The sequence below is a fragment of the Melanerpes formicivorus genome, unplaced genomic scaffold (assembly GCF_026170545.1).
Source record: "Melanerpes formicivorus ecotype bairdi unplaced genomic scaffold, bMelFor1.0.p_v2 SCAF_158, whole genome shotgun sequence".
Classification (NCBI taxonomy): domain Eukaryota; kingdom Metazoa; phylum Chordata; class Aves; order Piciformes; family Picidae; genus Melanerpes; species Melanerpes formicivorus.
The window spans coordinates 707,275-725,753 of record NW_027142510.1 but is presented as its reverse complement, the minus strand read 5'-3'; the positions used below and the strand labels follow the sequence as shown (position 1 = coordinate 725,753).

The window sequence follows — 18,479 nt, the reverse complement described above, 5'->3', positions numbered from 1 at the left end:
TGGCTCCCCTGGATCCTCCCCTCTTGTGCTGGGCACCCCCAGAGCTTCCCCCCTGCCCCCCTTCAGATCTGGAACCACAGCTCTAAGGCCTCCCTGGAGCATTTTCAGCCCCAACTCTCCCAGCCTGCCCCACAGCAGAGGCTCTGCAGCCCTCTGCACCCTCTCCTCTTGTGCTGGGGGCCCCAGAGCTTGGACACAGCTTCCCCCTTGCCCTCTTCAGATCTGGAACTGCAGCTCTAAGGTCTCCTTGGAGCCTTCTCTCCTCAGCCCCAACTTTTCCAGCCTGTTTCCAGAGCAGCAGCTCTGCAGCCCTCGGGATCCTCTCCTCTTGTGTTGGGCACCCCCAGAGCTTGCTCCCCTGCCCCCCTGCAGGCTCTGAGGCCTCCCTGGAGCCCCCTCCCCGGCGGCTGCCTCTCACCTGGGCTCGTGGGAGGGTCCGCTCTGCTCCAGCAGGTCGAACTCGCAGTGCTGGGAGGTGAACTGGGAGTACTCGGTGAGGCCACTGACAGGGTTCTTGTCCTGGCAGGCCAGCAGCTTCTCCAGGGGGGTGCAGGGGGCCTCGGCCGGGCAGCCCATGATGGCCTCGGCCGCGCCGGGCTGCCGCCCCCCGATGCTGTTCAGGTCCTCGGGGATGTCGTCCGTGGCCCACTTGGCGTCCTCTGGGGCTGCCGTAGCCGCCCAGGAGGGGGCAGCTGGGGCTGGGGCTCCGCGGGCAGGCTGGCATCGCCCTGCCCCTGCCCCTGGCCCTGCTCCTGCCCCTGCCCCTGCCCCTGCCCCTGGCCCTGCCCCTGCCCCTGGCCCTGCCCCTGCCCCTGCTCCTGCCCCGCCGGGCGCTGCCCGTTCTCCAGGGCGCCCTGCGAGGCGCTGGGTGCCGGCGAGGCGATGCTGGCACCGCTGGCACCGGTGGTGGTGGTGATGCCGGTGGTGATGCCGGTGGTGCCGGTGGTGGTGCCGGTGGTGGTGCCGGTGCTGCCGGGGTGGTGCCGGTGGTTCCGGCAGCAGCCTCCTGGGCGCGGGGGGGGGCGAGGGGCAGGGGCCAGCCCCGCCTGGGGGCGCCCCGGGCTCGGCGCTGCCCTGCAGCCGCAGTTCTGCATCCTCTCCCTCTTGCGCAGGTGAGGGGCCCAGCGGGGGGGGTTGGTGTTCTGCTTTGCGGACGTCCCCCAGCTTCTCCAGCGCCCCCAGGAAGGCGCTGACCTCCTTGGCCCGCGAGAAGCCGATCTGCTTGGCCAGGTTGAGGGCCGTGGACTCCTCCACGCTGAACAGGTAGTTGCAGATCTTCTCCTTGGTCTCAGCCATCCTGGGCTGGGGGCTGGGGTTGGGGCTGGGGGCTCTGCCCTGCCGCCGGAGCCGCGCCGCGGCCCCGCCTGGGCTCCGCTCCCCGCCGGGGCTGCTGCTGCTGCTGCTGCTGCTGCTGCTGCTGCTGCTGCTCCACAGCGGCGGCGTCCCCTCGGCCCTCCGCAGCTTGCCCTCCCTCAGCAGCTTGTAGAGGCAGCTGTTGACCACCTTCTTCGGGGCCTGCAGCCTCCTGGTGAGGTCATGAACGGTGCAGCTCCTGCCCGGCCCCAGCCGCCCCAAGAGGCTCAGCAGCTCCTGCTCCAAGCCTCGGCCGGCCAGGGACAGCCTCTGGAAGTCCAACCTGACGGGCTCAGGCTCAGGGTCCCTCTCTGGGTGGTGCTGAGCTGGCTGTGGGGGCGCTGAGGCCTCTGCCCTCTCGCTGGGGGCCCTCTGCCCTCTGCCCCAGCCGGGCTGGGCGGCAGCCGCGGCCCCGGGGGCTCCGCTCTGCTCCCCGCGTCCCGAAGGCTTCGGCGTCCTGCTCCGCCGGCAGCTGCTGGGGCAGAAAGGAGCCCTGGTTAGCTCCCTGCAGGGGACCAGGGAGGCTAAGGACCCCTGAGGGGGCTCTGGGGTGGTGGTGGCAGGGGCTGGACCAGCGGAGGGCAGAGCCTGGGGCGGGTGCCAGCGCTCGTAGGGCAGCCCAGGGCCGCGAGGGGGGAGCGGAGGTCCTCTCTGTGCCCTCCTGTGCCAGGCCAGCACCTGCCAGGGGGAGAGAAAACAAAGAGAGCTCAGAAGCCATTGGCACAGCACCACGGAGGGGCAGGGAGCAGCTGGCACAGCACCACGGAGGGGCAGGGAGCCCCTGGCACAGCACCACGGAGGGGCAGGGAGCCCCTGGCACAGCACCAGAGGGGCAGGGAGCAGCGGGCACAGCACCACGGAGGGGCAGGGAGCCCCTGGCACAGCACCACGGAGGGGCAGGGAGCCCCTGGCACAGCACCAGAGGGGCAGGGAGCCCCTGGCACAGCACCACGGAGGGGCAGGGAGCCCCTGGCACAGCACCAGAGGGGCAGGGAGCAGCTGGCACAGCACCACGGGAGGGGCAGGGAGCCGCTGGCACAGCACCAGAGGGGCAGGGAGCCGCTGGCACAGCACCACGGAGGGGCAGGGAGCCCCTGGCACAGCACCACGGAGGGGCAGGGAGCAGCTGGCACAGCACCACGGAGGGGCAGGGAGCCGCTGGCACAGCACCAGAGGGGCAGGGAGCCGCTGGCACAGCACCACGGAGGGGCAGGGAGCCCCTGGCACAGCACCACGGAGGGGCAGGGAGCCGCTGGCACAGCACCACGGAGGGGCAGGGACTCAGCTCAGGCAGCTCCCTGCTGCCAGGGCACAGCCAGCACCCAGGCAGCGCTGGTTGGGCTCCCATGGGCTGTGGTTGGACCTCATGGTCTCTGGGTGGACTCCTGCCATCTCCAGGTGGACCTCATCCTCTCTAGGTGGTTTCCCCTGACCTGTGGTTGGGCTCCCATCATCTATGCTTGGACCTCATGGTCTCTAGGTGGGCTCCTACCATCTGGGCACAGGGCTGTGCCCCCAGACCCCTCCCAGCTTTCTTGCCCTTCTCTGGACACCTTCCAGCAGCTCCAACCTCTTTCCTGCCCTGAGGAGCCCAGAGCTGGACACAGGACTCCAGCTGCGGGCCTCAGCAGCGCTGAGCACAGGGCAGGATGAGCTCCCTGCTCCTGCTTCCACTCCTCCTGACCCAGGCCCAGGCTGCCCTTGGCCTTGTTGACCACCCTGGGCACACTGCTGGCTCCTGTTCAGCTGCTCTCCACCTCTCCCCCCCAGCTCCCTCTCCACCTGGCTGCCCCCCAGCCTGCAGCCCCGCCTGGGGTTTGGCTGAGAGGCTCCAAGCATGCAACTGATAGCTGCTGCTGGGTCACATCCCAGCTGCTGCCCAGCAACCTCCCCAGCTCAGAGGAGCTACAGGAGAGCAGAGTTTGGTTTATTTTCCAGCCCCAGCCTCATCTCCATGCAGCTTCTTATCTCCACCGAGCTCCCCAGGGCCGGCTTCTCCATTTCCCTTTCATTAAAGCAGCGATGGTTAAGAGCCTCCAAGTGCACCCAGGTGCTGCTGCCGCCGCCACCCATCACCACCACCACCGCTTCCTTCAGCAGCCCTGGCAGAGGAGGGCTCCGCGGCGAGGGGGTTCCCCTCCTTCCCCCCGCCCCCTGCCCTCCTGCTCGGCGAATTCGTTCGGAAAGTGACTCCCTGAGCCGCGCAGGAGGGGAAGGGGAGGGGGAGGAAACGAGACCCAGGCGCTCCGGACGAGCTCTTACCTCGGCCTCATCCGAGCGCCCTGCTGCTGGGAGGCTCCACCAGCACCGCCCGGGCGGTCCGAACATGCCCCGGGAGGGGAGGCGGCGCCCGGCAGCGCTGCCCCTCGCCGGTGCCCCGGGCAAGATGGCCGCAAGCTGCCTTTCGGTTTCGGTTCCCGTTAAGAGACTCCTCGCCCCGCCCCGGCGCCGCCTCCCGGCCCGGGGGCAGGGTTTCGGGGGCCGGCCGGGCCTCCGGGAGCGCTCAGAGCCTCCGCGCCGGGGTCCGCACCGGCAAAAGCGAAGCTCCGGCCCCGGTGCCTGCGGTGACTTACAGCCCCGGGCCGCGGCTGGCACCGGGACAGCAGCGGGGGGAGGAGGGGTGTGGGGCGGTGTGACTGCGGCCCCCCGGGTTGGGAGGGGAAGGCCAAGAGAGGCCAAGGAGCGGGGCAGGACCCCCGGGACACGGCGGCACCGCCGGCGGCGCCCGAGCGCACCGGGACCCAGCGGGGGAGGCCTCCCGAGGGGTCCTGCGGGGACGCCGCGGAACGGAGCGGGGAGGCTGAGCGGCTCCGCACCGGGCTCGGAGATCCTGAGCGGCTCCGCACCGACACTGAGCGGCTCCGCACCGACACTGAGCGGCTCCGCACCGGGCTCGGGGATGCTGAGCGGCTCCGCACCGGGCTCGGGGATGCTGAGCGGCTCCGCGCCGGGCTCGGGGATGCTGAGCGGCTCCGGCGCGGGGACTTTGCTCGGCGCCGCCGGGCGCACACGGGAGGGCGCTGCCCGCCCGGCCGCTCCCCCGCGCCTCAGGGCTGCCGGCACACAGCCGGGACGCGCCCCCCGTAGGCCGCCCAAGGCCGGAGACCGATCCGCGGCCTGCTCCCGGCGCGTCCCCGTCCCCATCCCCTCCCGCGCCGCCAGGCCCGGCGGGAACCGCACCGGGGCAGCGGCTCGGCTCCGCTCCGCTCCGCCCAACCGGCGCTGCCCCAGCGCCCGGCGGGACCCAGGCTCCCAGGGCGGGCAGAGGCCCTGAGCGGAACCGAACCGAACCGAACCGGTCCCAGCCCTCCCCCGGCGGCCGCCGCCGCTCCGCTCCCCCTCCCCTCTCCCCCCCCCCCCCTTCCCGCGCCCCCTTACCCCTTCGCTGCCGCCGTCTCGTGCCGCGAGGGGGACGGCGCGGGGTGATGACGTCATGCGCGGCGGCGCGCCACGCGCGCGCGGGGCCGCGCGGCCGCCGCCATCTTGGCCGGCAGGGAGCGCGGCCGCCATGTTTGACCGGGGGGGGGGGGGGCGGGGGACACACACAGGAGGGAGGCTCCGGGAGCGGGAGAGGGCCGCAGAGCCTCCCGGTGCCTCCGGGCGGGGGGGGGGGCAGCGGCAGAGGCACTGCGGGCAGCACCGGCAGGGCTGCGGGGGGCACCCAGCTGGGGGGGGGGCAGGGACAGGCGGGGGGGGAGGAAACATCCAGGGGGGGCTGAGCCCCCCAGGGGGATGCTGAGGGCTGGGGGGGGCTGGGGCTGAGCCCCCCAGGGAGGTGCTGAGGGCTGGGGAGGGCTGAGCTGAGCCCCCCCGGGGGAGGCTGGGGGGGGCTGGGGCTGAGCCCCCCAGGAGGGGGCTGGGGGGGGCTGAGCTGAGCCCCCCAGGAGGGTGCTGAGGGCTGGGGGGGGCTGAGCTGAGCCCCCAGGAGGGGGCTGAGGGCTGGGGGGGGCTGAGCTGAGCCCCCCAGGAGGGGGCTGAGGGCTGGGGGGGGCTGAGCTGAGCCCCCAGGAGGGGGCTGAGGGCTGGGGGGGGCTGAGCTGAGCCCCCCAGGAGGGGGCTGAGGGCTGGGGGGGGCTGAGCTGAGCCCCCAGGAGGGGGCTGGGGGCTGGGGGGGGCCGGGCTGAGCCCCCCAGGAGGGTGCTGGGGGTGGGGGGGGGCTGGGGCTGAGCCCCCCAGGATGGGGCTGGGGGCTGGGGGGGGCTGAGCTGAGCCCCCCAGGAGGATGCTGAGGGCTGGGGGGGCTGAGCTGAGCCCCCCAGGAGGATGCTGAGGGCTGGGGGGGGCTGAGCTGAGCCCCCCAGGAGGGTGCTGAAGGCTGGGGGGGGCTGGGGCTGAGCCCCCCAGGAGGGGGCTGGGGGCTGGGGGGGGGCTGAGCTGAGCCCCCCAGGGAGGTGCTGGGGGGGGGCTGGGGATGAGCTGAGCCCCCCAGGAGGGGGCTGGGGGCTGGGGATGAGCTGAGCCCCCCAGGAGGATGCTGAGGGCTGGGGGGGAGCTGGGGCTGAGCCCCCCAGGGGGGTGCTGGGGGCTGGGGGGGGCTGAGCTGATTTCTGGGTTCGGGGGGGGGGGGTTGGCTTTTTTTTGGGGGGGGGGTTGGTGTTTTTTGTGCGGTTTTGCTTCCTCTGTTGTCTTTATTTTGCCTTTTTTTGTTGGGGGGGGGGAGGAGGGGGAGTTGCCCCTTCCCCACTTTGATTTCAGTGTAGGGCTGGGGGGGGGGGGGCGGATTGTTTGCCGTGAGGAGGAGACCCCCCCCCCCCTCCCCGCCCCCCTCCTCAAAGCAGCCCCCTCCCACCGGCTGCAATGGGCACAGCTTCCTTCCTAGAAGGATTTGGGGGGGGGGGGGGGAGGGGGGCGCGACCTCCCCCCCCCGCCCCCCCTCGACCACCTCCCCTCCCCCCCCCCCCGCGGCGCTGCCCCCCCCCTGCCCCGTGGCTCCAGGCCGGGGGGCAGAGAAGGGCTTGGGGGTGTTGGCCGACGGCAGCTGGAGAGGAGCCCGGGGGGGGCCAGGGGGTACCCAGAGGGCCCAGAAGGGCAGCGGCAGCCTGGCAGGGGGCAGCAGGGGCAGGGGGCAGCCTGGCAGGGGGCAGCAGGGGCAGGGGGCAGCCTGGCAGGGGGCAGCAGGGGCAGGGGGCAGCAGGGGCAGGGGGCGGCAGGGGCAGCGACAGCCTGGCAGGGGGCAGCAGGGGCAGGGGGCGGCAGGGGCAGGGGGCAGCCGGGCAGGGGGCAGCCTGGCAGGGGGCGGCAGGGGCAGGGGGCAGCCGGGCAGGGGGCAGCAGGGGCAGGGGGCGGCAGGGGCAGGGGGCAGCAGGGGCAGCGGCAGCCTGGCAGGGGGCAGCAGGGGCAGGGGGCAGCAGGGGCAGGGGGCAGCAGGGGCAGCGACAGCCTGGCAGGGGGCAGCAGGGGCAGGGGGGCGGCAGGGGCAGGGGGCAGCAGGGGGCAGCGGCAGCCTGGCAGGGGGCAGCCTGGCAGGGGGCAGCAGGGGCAGGGGGCAGGGGGCGGCAGGGGCAGGGCAGGGATTGTTGCCCCCCGGGGCTGGGCGCTGGGGGGGGCACAGCTGCCATCCTGGGGGGCAGGGTTGGGCTCCTCGCTGCCAAGAGGAAGCTGAGGGGGTGGAGAGGGGGCAGAGAAGGGCAAGGAAGGTGGGGAAGGGGCTGGGGAAGAGCAGCTGAGGGAGCTCTGGGGGGTGGGGAGGCTGAGGGAGACCTCCCTGCTCTCTGCAGCTCCCTGAGGCTGGGGGCCGGGGGGCTGGGGGGGGGGTGTTGGGGGTCTTCTGCCAAGGAAGAGGGGAAATGGCCTCAAGTTGCCCCGGGGGAGGTCCGGGTTGGCCGTGAGGAGCAATTCCTGCCCGGCAGGAGTGGTCAGGGAGCGGCAGAGGCTGCCCAGGGAGGTGGTGGAGTCCTCAGCCCCGGAGGTGCGCAAGGAGCCTGCGGCCACGGCCCCCGGGCGGGGGGAGCAGGGTCTGGTGGCCACCGTGGGGCCAGGGTCTGGTGGCCACGGTGGGGCCAGGGTCTGGTGGCCACCGTGGGGCCAGGGTCTGGTGGCCACCGTGGGGCCAGGGTCTGGTGGCCACCGTGGGGCTGGGCTGAAGGTCTCGCAGGGCTCCTCCACGCTTCGATCATCCCGGGGGAGGATGGAGGGGGCGGGAGGGACACCCCCCTCCTCCTGCCCCCAGCTCGGGGTGAGCTAAGGGCGAGCTGGAGGCTTCCCTCCTGCCCCTCTCCGGGGGCTCCCCCGGGGCCGACCGCGGGGCTCCGGCGGAGGCTTCCCCCGCGCGGTGGCAGCATTCGCCCAACCTCCGGCGCCGGCCGCGGGAGCCCCAGGAGTCCTCTCCGGCTTTGTTTCGACCCCTTCCCCGTGCTGGAAGGAGGAGGAGGAGAATGAAACCCAGCGGGCAGCTGAGCTCCCGCCCCCGACGCCCCCTCCTCCTCCGCCGCCAGCCCCCGGCCGGGGCCATTGTTCCGCAGCGCTTCGCTCGCAGCCGCTGTGCTCCGCGGAGCTCTCTCCCTGGCCTCTTCCTCCCGGGGCGATCCGGAGCTGATGGCCTCGCCGCGGGGGGGACCTGCGCTTTGCTCTCCCGGGGCTGCAGTTCTGTGCTGCTGGTTTCGCTTAACCCCGGAGGGCAGCTCCGCGACCACCACCCTCCCTCCCCGCCCCCTGAGGGACGAGCTCTGCCCTCCTGCCGCCAAGGGGGGCCGGGGGCAGGGTTCGGTGCCCACCAAGCGCTTCTCAAGCTCCTCAGGCGCGGGGCAGTGCCAACCTTGCGCTTCGCTGTGCCCGGCTGCAGACGCCGGGCTGGGAAACCTCCCCTCGGAGGGGAGGATTCCTCTCATTCTCCTCCGGTAGATGTTTTCCTGCAGCTGGTGCCACGGCAGAGCCCACCCCCCCCTCCACCCCCATCCCCCCGCTCCAGCCTGGGCACTGCAGGAGCTGCTGGTGCCAGCGAGATGATTTTTTTCCCCCCACCTCCTTTGTCCCCCTCTCTGCTCCTCCCTTCTTCTCCCCCCGGGGCTGAGGGAGCAGCTGAGCTGCCCGGGGGATCATTTCGGCCGAGGTTCCTCACCCCCTGCTGAAGGAGGGAGCCCTGAGCTTGGGTGCAGCCCCAGCAGCTGCCGTGCCAGCCCTGCCAGGTGCCAGCCCTGCCAGGTGCCAGCAGCAGTCACTCATCTGGAGAGGAGCAGAGAAGAAGGGGAGGGGGCAGGGGGAAGCTCTGCTGCGCCTCCTGGCACCCCTGTCCGTGCCACCCTTATCCCCCTTTGGTATCAGCGTGCTCCAGGGGTGCCAGGGTGAGGTGCCAGGGCCTTCCCCCTCAGCCCTGAGCCACCGTGGAGCAGGGCAAGGGGAAGGCAAGGTGGGGCTGGCACAGCAGCAGCAGGGGAAGGAGCTGGCACGGTGGTGACTCCCACGGCAGCTGCAGCTGGGGGAAGCAGCAGCAGCAGCAGCAGTGGTTGGATCCTGGCTGGTACAGAAGGTACCCTGGGAAGAGAGAGAGGAGGCAGGCAGGCAGCTGCCTGCTGCCAAGGGGGTGCCACATGAGCACAGCCCCTGGCTGCTCCAGGGGGTCATCCATCCTCGGTCTGAAGGCAGCACAGCCTCTTGGAAGGGCTGGAGCGGGACCTGCAAAGGTCATCTTGGGCCCGGAGGGGGTTGCTCAGGGGTCCCTGTCTGACCTCACCTTGGGTGCTCCTCAAGGTTCTTGGCAGCACTGTGAGAGTCTCTCCCACACCAGGAGGCCGTGGTGGGACCAGGCTGGAAGAGACCCTCCCAGCTCCAGCAGCTCCCAGGGGGCCTGGGAGAGGTCCAGCAGCTCCCACCCCGGGGCAGGGTTGCTCCTGGCTCCAACCTCTCCCTTGGTGCCTTGGCCTCTCTTGGGTGATGGCCAAAGCATCGCTGCAGGGTGGCAGGGGGGGACCCCAAGGCAGGTCCTGAGCTGCCCAGCACCTCTCAGGGCTCGTTCAGTGGGGGAGGACCAGCGAGGAGGGAGCTGCAGCTCTGCTGCCCTGCCTGCTGCAGTTAGGTTAATGAATCCTCCCTAATGCCAGGAGCCAAGGAGCTTCCTGAGAGCTGCCAGTTGACCATGGCATTAACTCCAGCTCCTGTGACCTTTACATTGCCACCCAAGCCCAGGTTCCCCCCTCCTGCCCTTTGCTGTTCCCTTTCATATTTAATCTGAGATCTGATTTATCTGCAGGAGGGCTTTGGAGTGTGCTCAGGAGGAGGTGAGAGGATTTCACAGCCCCTCCTCCTCTGGAGGAAGAAAGCTTCGACCCGAGGGTTGATGGCATCCCCGGGCAGAGCTCTCCCCTGCCACTCCCAGAGGCTCTGGGGAGGTCAGAAGGGACCTGAGCAGGGTCCCCCCCCGGGGGCAGGTCACACAGCGACACATCCAGGCGGGGCTTGAAAGCCTCCACAGGAGGACACTCCCCAGCCTCACCACCACTCCTGTGCCCTATTTCCCCCACACACTGCTCTTGCCGGGGTGGGGAGGGGCAGGGGGTCGTCCCTGTGACCCCCACACTCCTCAAGGTCAGCGCTCAGCAAGCCCCGGGGGTGGGGGGAGGAGGAGGGCTGCTGGGGGCTCTCCCTCCCTCCTCTTGCCGTGGGTGCTGCTGGGCACAGGGAGCCCTCCCCGCGGTGGAGCAGCTCGCAGCTCGCAGGGGGAAGCCTGGCACAGCCGAGGCTCTGAAGGGCTTCCTCACATGCAGGGCTCCTTTGTGCCTCCCACAGGATCTTTTTTTCCCCACCTCCTTCACCATTTTTTTCTCCCTTCTCCTTTCTGCTTTCTAGGCTGTGAATTCTTTGGGTTTTTTTTTTTCCTCTCCCCTTTTCAGGCAGCTCCAAGCAGCTGCCAGCGGCAGCGGCGGCGCTGCCGGCGAGGCGGGAGGGAGGGCGGGCGGGCGGCTCGGGGGCAGTGATGGATGGATGGCACCGGAGCTGCCGGCTGCAGATCTCGGGGACATGAGCAGCACTTCAATTGGTTGCCCTGCACAGATTTCCTCCCGAGCAGCGCTGCTTCGGTGGCTTTTTTTTCCCCCCCCCTTCCCCTTATCATCTCAAAGAGAGCCAGAAACTGGAACGTGTCTTGCTGCTTTCATGGCTTCCCTGGAGGCAGCAGCAGCGCATTAAGGAGGGGGGAAGAAAAGAGAGAGAGAGAGAGAAGGAGGAGGGAAAAAATAGTCAGCAGCACCAGGTGGCTGAATATCTTGCAGCCTAATTGATTCCTCTTTAATTAGTACAGAAACCTGTTGCTCTCCACCGATGCTCAGTGCCAGCTTCGGAGCCGGCAGCATCCTCCCCGGCCCCGAGCCAGCGCCGGCTCCGTGTTCCGGAGGGAGCCGCAGGGAGCGGTGCGGGGCTGGCGCTGCCTCCTCTCGCAGCACCTGGGATCCGAGGCCACCTCCAGCTCCACCTCCTGCCAGGCAGCAAGAGCAGGAAGCAGGAGAGCCAGCGGCTGCGGATGTCTCTTCCTCGGAGGTGTTCGAAGCCAGGCTGGAAGAGGCCTTGAGCAGGTTGGGCTGGTGGGAGGCAGCCGTCCCTGCCCCATGGAGCTGGAGGAGCTTTGAGACTCCCTCCAAGCCCAACCCGTCCCAGGGTTCTGTCACACCCTGAGCCACTTGGAGGGGCTTGGATGGGACCATGCCAGGGGTCTCTGTGCCGTGCCTGGCTGCGGAGCTGCTCCCTATTTCACCCCCCAAATCCTCTCACATCTCAAACAGAAAGGAGCTCAGCTCTGCTGTCAGCGACCTTCCTCCTCTGCTGTTTGCCTTCTGCCTTGCTGAAGGGACATCAAAGGCCTTGCACCAAAGGGTTTGGCACCACCCTGGGCTGGGGAAGGGATGGCCAAAGGGTCACAGGGAGGCAGAGGACAGATTCTCCTCCTGCTCAGGGAAGCCTTAATCGCCAGGTCTGTTAATCAAAAGAGATTTGGTGGCACATGCAAAGATTAAACCAATTCTGCCCCGGGGGCTCCCTGGGCAGCAGCAGGAGGTCAGCCGCTGTGGGGCTCTGCTGCAACTAAGCCACTAATGCCTGGAACGAAGCTGGGAGGCTTTTAATCACCCTCCAAAGAGTCCCCCCCAGGCTGCTGGAGGTATTTTTAGGCTTTCCAGGTATTAGCTCAACCCCATAAAGAGCCCAATTTATCAATTCATCATGATTCAGGCACTGCACAACACCCCCCCTGCCTCCTCCTCCTCCTCCTCCTCCTCCGCTGGCCCTGCGACACCCAGCGCTGGCTAAGCTCAGGGGGAGGGCTGTGCCTGTTGGCATCCTCCTGGGGGGGTCCATCCTGGGCCAGCTGCTCCCCCAGGTCGCTTGGTGGAGTGAGCCAGAGCTGGAGGCACAGCGTTGCCAGGCTCTGAGGGAGGCTTTGGAGGGGTCCCTTGGCTTCAGCAGCGCTCAGCCAGAGCAGCTCCAGCTTCTCTTGCTGCCCCCCGGGGAAGTCGTTTCGGTGCCCTTTGCACCCAGGCTGCTTCCCTCCTCCCCCTCTGCAGAGGTGAAAAGATGAACCCAGCCCCAGGGGGGAGCAGCCCAGCTCTGATGGGCTGCATCCAAAGCAGTGAGGCCAGCAGGAGGAGGGAGAGGATTCTGCTCCTCTGCTCTGCTCTGCTCAGCCCCCACCTGCAGTGCTGTGTCCAGCTCTGGGGCCCCCAGCACAAGGAGGACCTGGACCTGTTGGAGCAGGGCCAGGGGAGGTGATCAGAGGGGAGATGATCAGAGGGCAGCAGCACCTCTGCCATGGGGACAGGCTGGGAGAGCTGGGGCTGTTCAGCCTGGAGAAGAGAAGCCTCCAAGGGAGACCTCAGAGCAGGCTTCCAGTACCTGAAGGGGCTCTGGGGGAGCTGGGGAGGGGCTTCTGGCAAGGGCTGGGAGTGCCAGGACCAGGGCTGGCTTCTGCTTGGACTCAGTCTTGAAGTCTCTTCCAAGGAGGCAATCACCACCAACAACCAGATCCCAACCCCACCAACCAGATCCCATCACCCCCAACACCACCAACCAGATCCCAATCCCCCCAACCCTAATAACCAGATCCCAACCCCATCAACCAGATCCCAACATGACCAACCAGATCCCAGCACCACCACCCAGATCCCAACCTCACCACCCAGGTCCCAACCCCGCCACCCAGGTCCCAACCCCACCAATCCCAACCTCACCAACCCCAACCCCACCAAGCAGATCCCATCACCACCAGCCCCACCACCGAGATCCCAACCTCCCCGACCCCACGGACCAGACCCAACCCCCCCACTCCCCTCCCCGAGCAGACCCCCAGCCCCAGCAGGGGGAGCGGGAGAGAGGCTCTGAGGCAGGAGCAGCTGTCGGCGGTGTCCTATATTTGTGTAACCATACACAGAGCTGCGACCTCGCACGGCGCACAGGTAAATAGTGATAGGAACTGACCTCTGCGGAGTAAAGTCCAAGGCACTTTTTACAGTGAACAGGTTAAAGCCATAAGTGTCGAACATGCCTGTTTCTGGGTACAGCTCGGGATTATGGCAGCGCTGCGGGGGGGCGGCCCCCTGCTCCCTTCCCCTCCCTCTCCCCGGCCCCAGCCGAGGGGATCCGGTCGGCAGGAGGCGGAGGAGGATGTGAGCTCCGGTGAGGGGGGGGGAAGGTCGCATCCTGACCGCAGAGAAGGTACGGCGGCAGCTCGGGGGTGCGCTGAGACCTCAGCGAGGGGAAGAACACTTCGGGCAAGAAGAAGGAGCGGAGCTGGACGCGCGTCCCGCAGCACCGGAGCCCCCCGGCCCAAGGGCAGCCAGCCGGGCGGGCGGTGCCAGGGCCGTGCCCGGTGCCCGGTGGGGCTCCGAGGTGGCTCATCCCATGGGGCAAAGAACTGATCCCATGGAGCGGCTTTACCTCGCCCTTTCGGCGCCCCCCCAAGCCCTCCCTTTGAGGAGGGAGGCCAGAGCCAGGAGGAGAGAGGCTGGGCTCAGGGCAGAGCCTCCCGGCAGCACCTTCCCCTTCCCTGCAGCAACCCCAGCTGGTGCCAGCGGCTCGGAGCCACCCAAGAGGTGCTGGGCAGGAGGAGCCCCAGGGAACCCCACCTGGGACTTCAAGTCTAGAGGCCATCAAGGAGCCGCTGGAGCTCCTGGCAGCTGCCTGCTGCTGCGATCTGACTCTACTTGGGTTTAAGTGGCCTGGGAGGATCAGCAGAGCCTCAGCAGTGACAGTGGTGAGAAGGATGACAGCACAGCAGTGACTGAGACTCAGGTGGGGCAGAGGCAGCGTGAGGCTTTGAGGCTTTCTCCGGACAAAAGCAGCAGGAATTGGTCCTGGAGGTGCTGCTGGTTCCCAGACTTGGAGCCAGGAGGCAGCACCAGGGCTGCTCAAAGAGCATTTTGAGGCTGCTTTGCCCACAAACCTTCATCCAGCAGAGACCAGGCCCAGCAGCTCGGGGGCTGGAGGTGGCAGCAAGATGCTCTCAGAGGAACGAGGAGCACAGCAGCTGGAAGGCTGAGCTGGAGCAGGCCCTGCAGCCTCAAGGTGTTTCTCCTTCCTGCTCAAGGGCTTTGTCCTCCTAAAGCATCTCAGCCACAAGCTGCAGCTCCCCGGGGCAGGACACCCCTGTGGCTGTGTTCCCTCAGAGCAATTCCCCCATGGGAGTGTGGAGGCACCAGGGCAGGGCTGCCCTTTACCCCCACCCCAGAAACGAGGTGGTGACCTGAGAAGCAGCAGCAGCCTCCTCCCTCCTGCCTGCTCCTGGGCAGTCCCCAGGAGCACAGCACAGCACAGCCAGGGAGGCAAAGCCACCAGGTCCAGCCCTGCCAGGCCAGACACAGAGCAGCTTTGCCAGGGAGGGAGTCAGACTGGAGAGAAAGAAGGAATTGATGCTGCTGAGGGTGGGGAAAGCCTGGCACAGGCTGCCCAGAGAGGTGGGAGATGCCCCCATGGCTGGCACCATCCCAGCTCAGGTTGGTTGGAGCTGTCCCTGCTGGCTTGCAGCAGAGGGGTTGGGCTGGAGGAGCTTGGAAGGTGCCTTCAAACCCAACCCTGTCTGGGCTCCTGCTCCACGACTTGGTGTTCACACCCTCACCCTTCCCCAGGCACAGCTCATTCCCTGGATCAAAGCCTGCTGGATCCTGCCCTGCTGTGAGCCAAACTGTGCCAGAAGTCCGTCTGGAGGAGGAGAGCAGCACAGCCTGCACCAATCCTTCCCCAAGAGCCTCTGTCCTGGGGGGAAACTTTGGGCTCTGGCAGAGCTTGTGGCCCAGTGAGCCGAATCCCTCCTTCCCCTGGGGGAGGCAGCCTGGGGGTGGGGTCGGGGGGTGATGGCTTTCCAGACCTTGGGAGAGAGAGACGAGGGCAGAACTTTCCCCAGGGAGACACAAAGCTGTGGTGCCAGCAGGCTGCATGGATCTGGACCTGCTTGCAGGTAATGGGAACAAAAACCTTCGGGGGGGGGGGGGAGGGGAATTAAAGCTAAGGAGCAAGGGGGAAACTTCCTGCTGGGGTCCTGTGCCCCTTCCCTGCCCCTCCTTGGCCTCTCTCCCCCCACCAGGAGCAGCAGCTGTACTCAGAAACAGACATTGGGGGGGCGGGAGGGGGCAGCTGCCTGCTGCCCCACGCGGGGGGGGGTTAGGTACAAAACCATCATGGAAAAGTTCCAGGAACCTTTTCACCTTTTTTTTCCCTTCTGTTTTTTTTCTCCTTTTTTCTTTTTTCTCTTTTTTTTTCTCTTTTTTTTTCTCTTTTTTTTCCATTTTTTTTCTTTCTTTTTCCTTTTATTTTCCTTTTTTCCCCCTTTTTCCTTTTTTTCCTTTTTTCCCTTTTATTTTCCTTTTCCCTTTTTTTTCCTTTTTCCCTTTTATTTTTTTTCCTTTATTTTCCTTTTTCCCTTTTTTCCTTTTTCCCCCCTTTTTTCCTTTTATTTTCCTTTTTTCCTTTCTTTTCCTTTTTCCCCCTTTTTTCTTTTTCCTTTTCTTTTCCTTTTTCCTTTCCTTTTCCTTTTTTTCCCTTTTCAATTTTTCCTTTTATTTTCCTTTTTATTTCCTTTTCTTTTCCTTTTTTCCTTTCTTTTCCTTTTCCCCCCTTTTTTCTTTTTCCTTTTCTTTTCCTTTTTTCTTTCCTTTTATTTTCCTTTTTCCTTTATTTTCCTTTTTTCCCTTTTCCCCCTTTTTTTTTCTTTTTCCTTCTATTTTCCTTTTTTCCTTTTCCCCCTTTTTTCCTTTTTTCCCCTTTTTTCCTTTTTTCCCTTTTTCCTTTTTTCCCTTTTTCCTTTTCCCCTTTCCTCCTTTTTCCCTTTTTCCTTTTCCCCCTTTCCCTCTTTTTTTTTCCTTTCCCCCCTTTTTTTTTCTTCTATTTTTCTTTTTTTTTTTTTTTTAGAATATAATAGCAATTCTATATATTTTTTTCGTAGTTAAAATAAACTTTTCTGCTTTTCCCTCTTGTTTAAAAACAAAAAAAAAAAAAAATATATCGAAGCGAGCAGTACAGAGGCAAAAAAAAAAACCCAAACCTCAAAACAAATATATGCAAAACCCCCGGGGCGAAGCTTCCCCTCCCCCCCCTGCCCCAGCCTGGCCAGAAGGGGCTGGGAGGTTGCAGAGGATGTGGTTGGGGGTTGGGTTTTTTTTTTTCCGAGAGGTTTCTGGGACGGTTCCTCGCCGGCAGCGCAGGGAGGAACCTCCCACCCCCCGAAAAAAAGAGACCCCAACCCAAAACCCCAACCGGACACAGCCTGAGGCTGTGGCAAAAGAAGATGAGACCGGCTGTGGCCGGGGGAGGGGCCCTGGAGGGGCTGCGGGGGGCCCTGGAGGGGCTGCGGGGGTTCGGCCCCCTTGGTGCGCGGGGGCGGGAGGGGTCCTGGCGCGGGAGGGGGAGGGAGGTCGGCGACTCTTTGGGATTTGATCTCTGCGGAGCAGTTTGGTTCTTGTGCTTCTCTCCTCCGCGCCTCGGGGGCTGGTCCCAGCTCTTCTCTCCGCTTGTCGTGATCGCTGCAAGCTCCAAAGTGATGATCTCCGGGGTGGGGGCGCAGACAGCACCGGCCGCGGGGGGGATATTGAGCGGAGTCGTTCCCGGAGCCGTTCCCGGAGCCGTTCCCGGAGCCCTGCCAGCTGCCAGGATTGGGAAGTTCCAGCTCATGACCAGGATCCGTTTGTTGGGAGCAGAGCAGCAGCTCCAGGCTGGCACCTCCAGTACCAGGAGATGCTGGACCGTGCTGGGGACTCCCCCCGCTGCCAGCCTGGTCCCAGGAGCAGGGCTGGGTGGGGGCTTAGTCCCGGTGCTGGCCTCGGTGGGGTCCGGTCAGGTCGGAGCAACAGGTCAGGGCTAGCAGCGCCGGTGCAGAAGTACTGGCAGGGGCGTGGGTGCAACATGGGGGTGCGGGGAGCAGCGTGGGGTGAGGGCTGCAGGGTGCGTGGGGTTCGGGGCGGGAGGTGCAAGGGTGTGCAGGGCTGCACCGGATGCAGGGTGCAAGGCACAGAGCGTAGGCTGCAGAGCCAGGACCACGAGGTCCCACGCAGAGAGGTTGATCGGGGTGTAGGCTGAGCAGGGCCGAGGCTGGGGGGACGCAGGGTGTGGGGTGCAAGGTGCAGGGACCACCCCAGCTCAGCCCAGCGGCCACCAGCCCTGGTGAAGTGGTGCTGAGGCGGTGCTGAAGCTGCAGCTCTGCCCTCAGGACAGGGACCTCTGGCACCAGTTGCAATCCTGAGGCTCTCGCCGCTGGTCCTTCACTCCCCTTCAGCACCTCGGGTGCCAGCAGGCTGGCAGTGCCCGGTCTTGGCTCGCTGGGTTTGGTTTCCCAGCCCTGATCGTCAGCCTGTAGGGAGCTTCCCGCTGGCGACATCGGCTCTTGAGCTTGACGACTTCCTCCTGGCTCTCTGGCCCCCCAGGATCCATCTCTTCACCTCTCCCTGTGCACAGCCCCTCTGCACCTGATGGTTTTGCTCCTGCCAGATCCCAGGAGAGGAGTGGAAGCTTCTGGCTGCCCACAGCCCAGTGGAGATGCTTCAGTTCAGGCTCATTCGCAGGGTTTGCCTCCTCTCCTCCGCTGCCGTGCTGGAAACCTCCTCACGGAGCCAGGCAGAAGCTTCTCCTGCCGGGGAGGTAGGGCTGGGCAGGGGGGGAGGTCACCTGTAGGCACACAGCGGGGCAGCAGCAGGGCTAAGAACAGATCCTGGGGGGCTGCCAAGGCAGCGAATCTCTCCCATCCATCCTGCCCCCCCCCCCCGCAGCAGCACAGTGCCAAGAGCTTGGAAGAGGGGCAGAGCCCCTGGCTGCCGGGAGCTGAGGAGCAGAGCAGGCTGGCAGCCGTCACCTCCTGCCTCTTCTTCCTCCCTCGACGCAACGGGGAAGGACCAGGGCTCACTCCCTGCCACCAACAGCCTCAACTCGGCCACCTCTGCAGCACCACCAGGAGCTCATTCTGCAGCCCTCCCGCTGTCACCTTGCAGCCTTCCTCCTCCTCCTCCTCCTCCTCCTCCTCCTGCCGCTGGCTGGGGCTGGTGGGGGGTTGGGTGTTCCTCGCTAACTGCTGCTTGTTTTCTGTGGAACTTTAATTGCAGGGCACGGGGAGTAAACCACCCACCAGCAGCAGCAGCAGCAGCAGCAGCAGCAAGGAAGGTTTCACACCGAAATCTCTGGGCATGGGGCTGGCATGGGGCTGGCACGGGGCTGGCACGTCCCTGCCTCCATGCACCGACCCCCTACCTCGCCCCTCACCCCACCCCCCCACCCCTCGCCAGTTATTTATGGAAGGGGAAGAGTTACAAAGGAGCAGATTACAGGCTGAGTATACCTGGAGTAACACAGTGACTTTGATTACAATTACTGACACTGCTGGGCGAGGTGTAATTAATATCGTGGAGTAATTACACGGTTGCTTCATCTGTTTAAAAATAGACAGAATAGCCTCTGCTGGGTTCTCATTGAGAGCAGCAAACACCAACCCCCGGAGCTGGGCTCTGTGCAAGCCACCAGCGGAGCCCCAACCACCACCTCGGGGCTGAACTTGGCAGAGGGGGATGGGGGGGGGGAGAAAATGGAGGAAATGGTGAAAGCAGAGGGAGAAAATGGCTGGTTCCTGAAGTAGCCAAATGGTGCTGAGGGGAAGCTGAGGAAGCTGAATGCTGGCACCAAAAAACAGGAGAAAAAGCCCACGAGGGGCTGAGCTTTGGAGCCTCTTCTAC

General features: G+C 65.9%; 1 protein-coding gene across 1 annotated transcript; it reads right to left on the bottom strand.

The window, feature by feature from the left end:
* Window positions 1-418: 418 nt before the first annotated feature.
* Window positions 419-4,863, bottom strand: ADAR (adenosine deaminase RNA specific; the record flags this gene model as incomplete). The annotated part of the gene is made up of 3 exons (XM_068168842.1): window positions 4,732-4,863; window positions 3,616-4,623; window positions 419-2,031 (listed from the first exon to the last, which is right to left on the bottom strand). Coding segments are annotated over exons 1-3 (2,753 nt in total), but the record flags the coding sequence as incomplete, so codon positions are not given.
* Window positions 4,864-18,479: the final 13,616 nt, after the last annotated feature.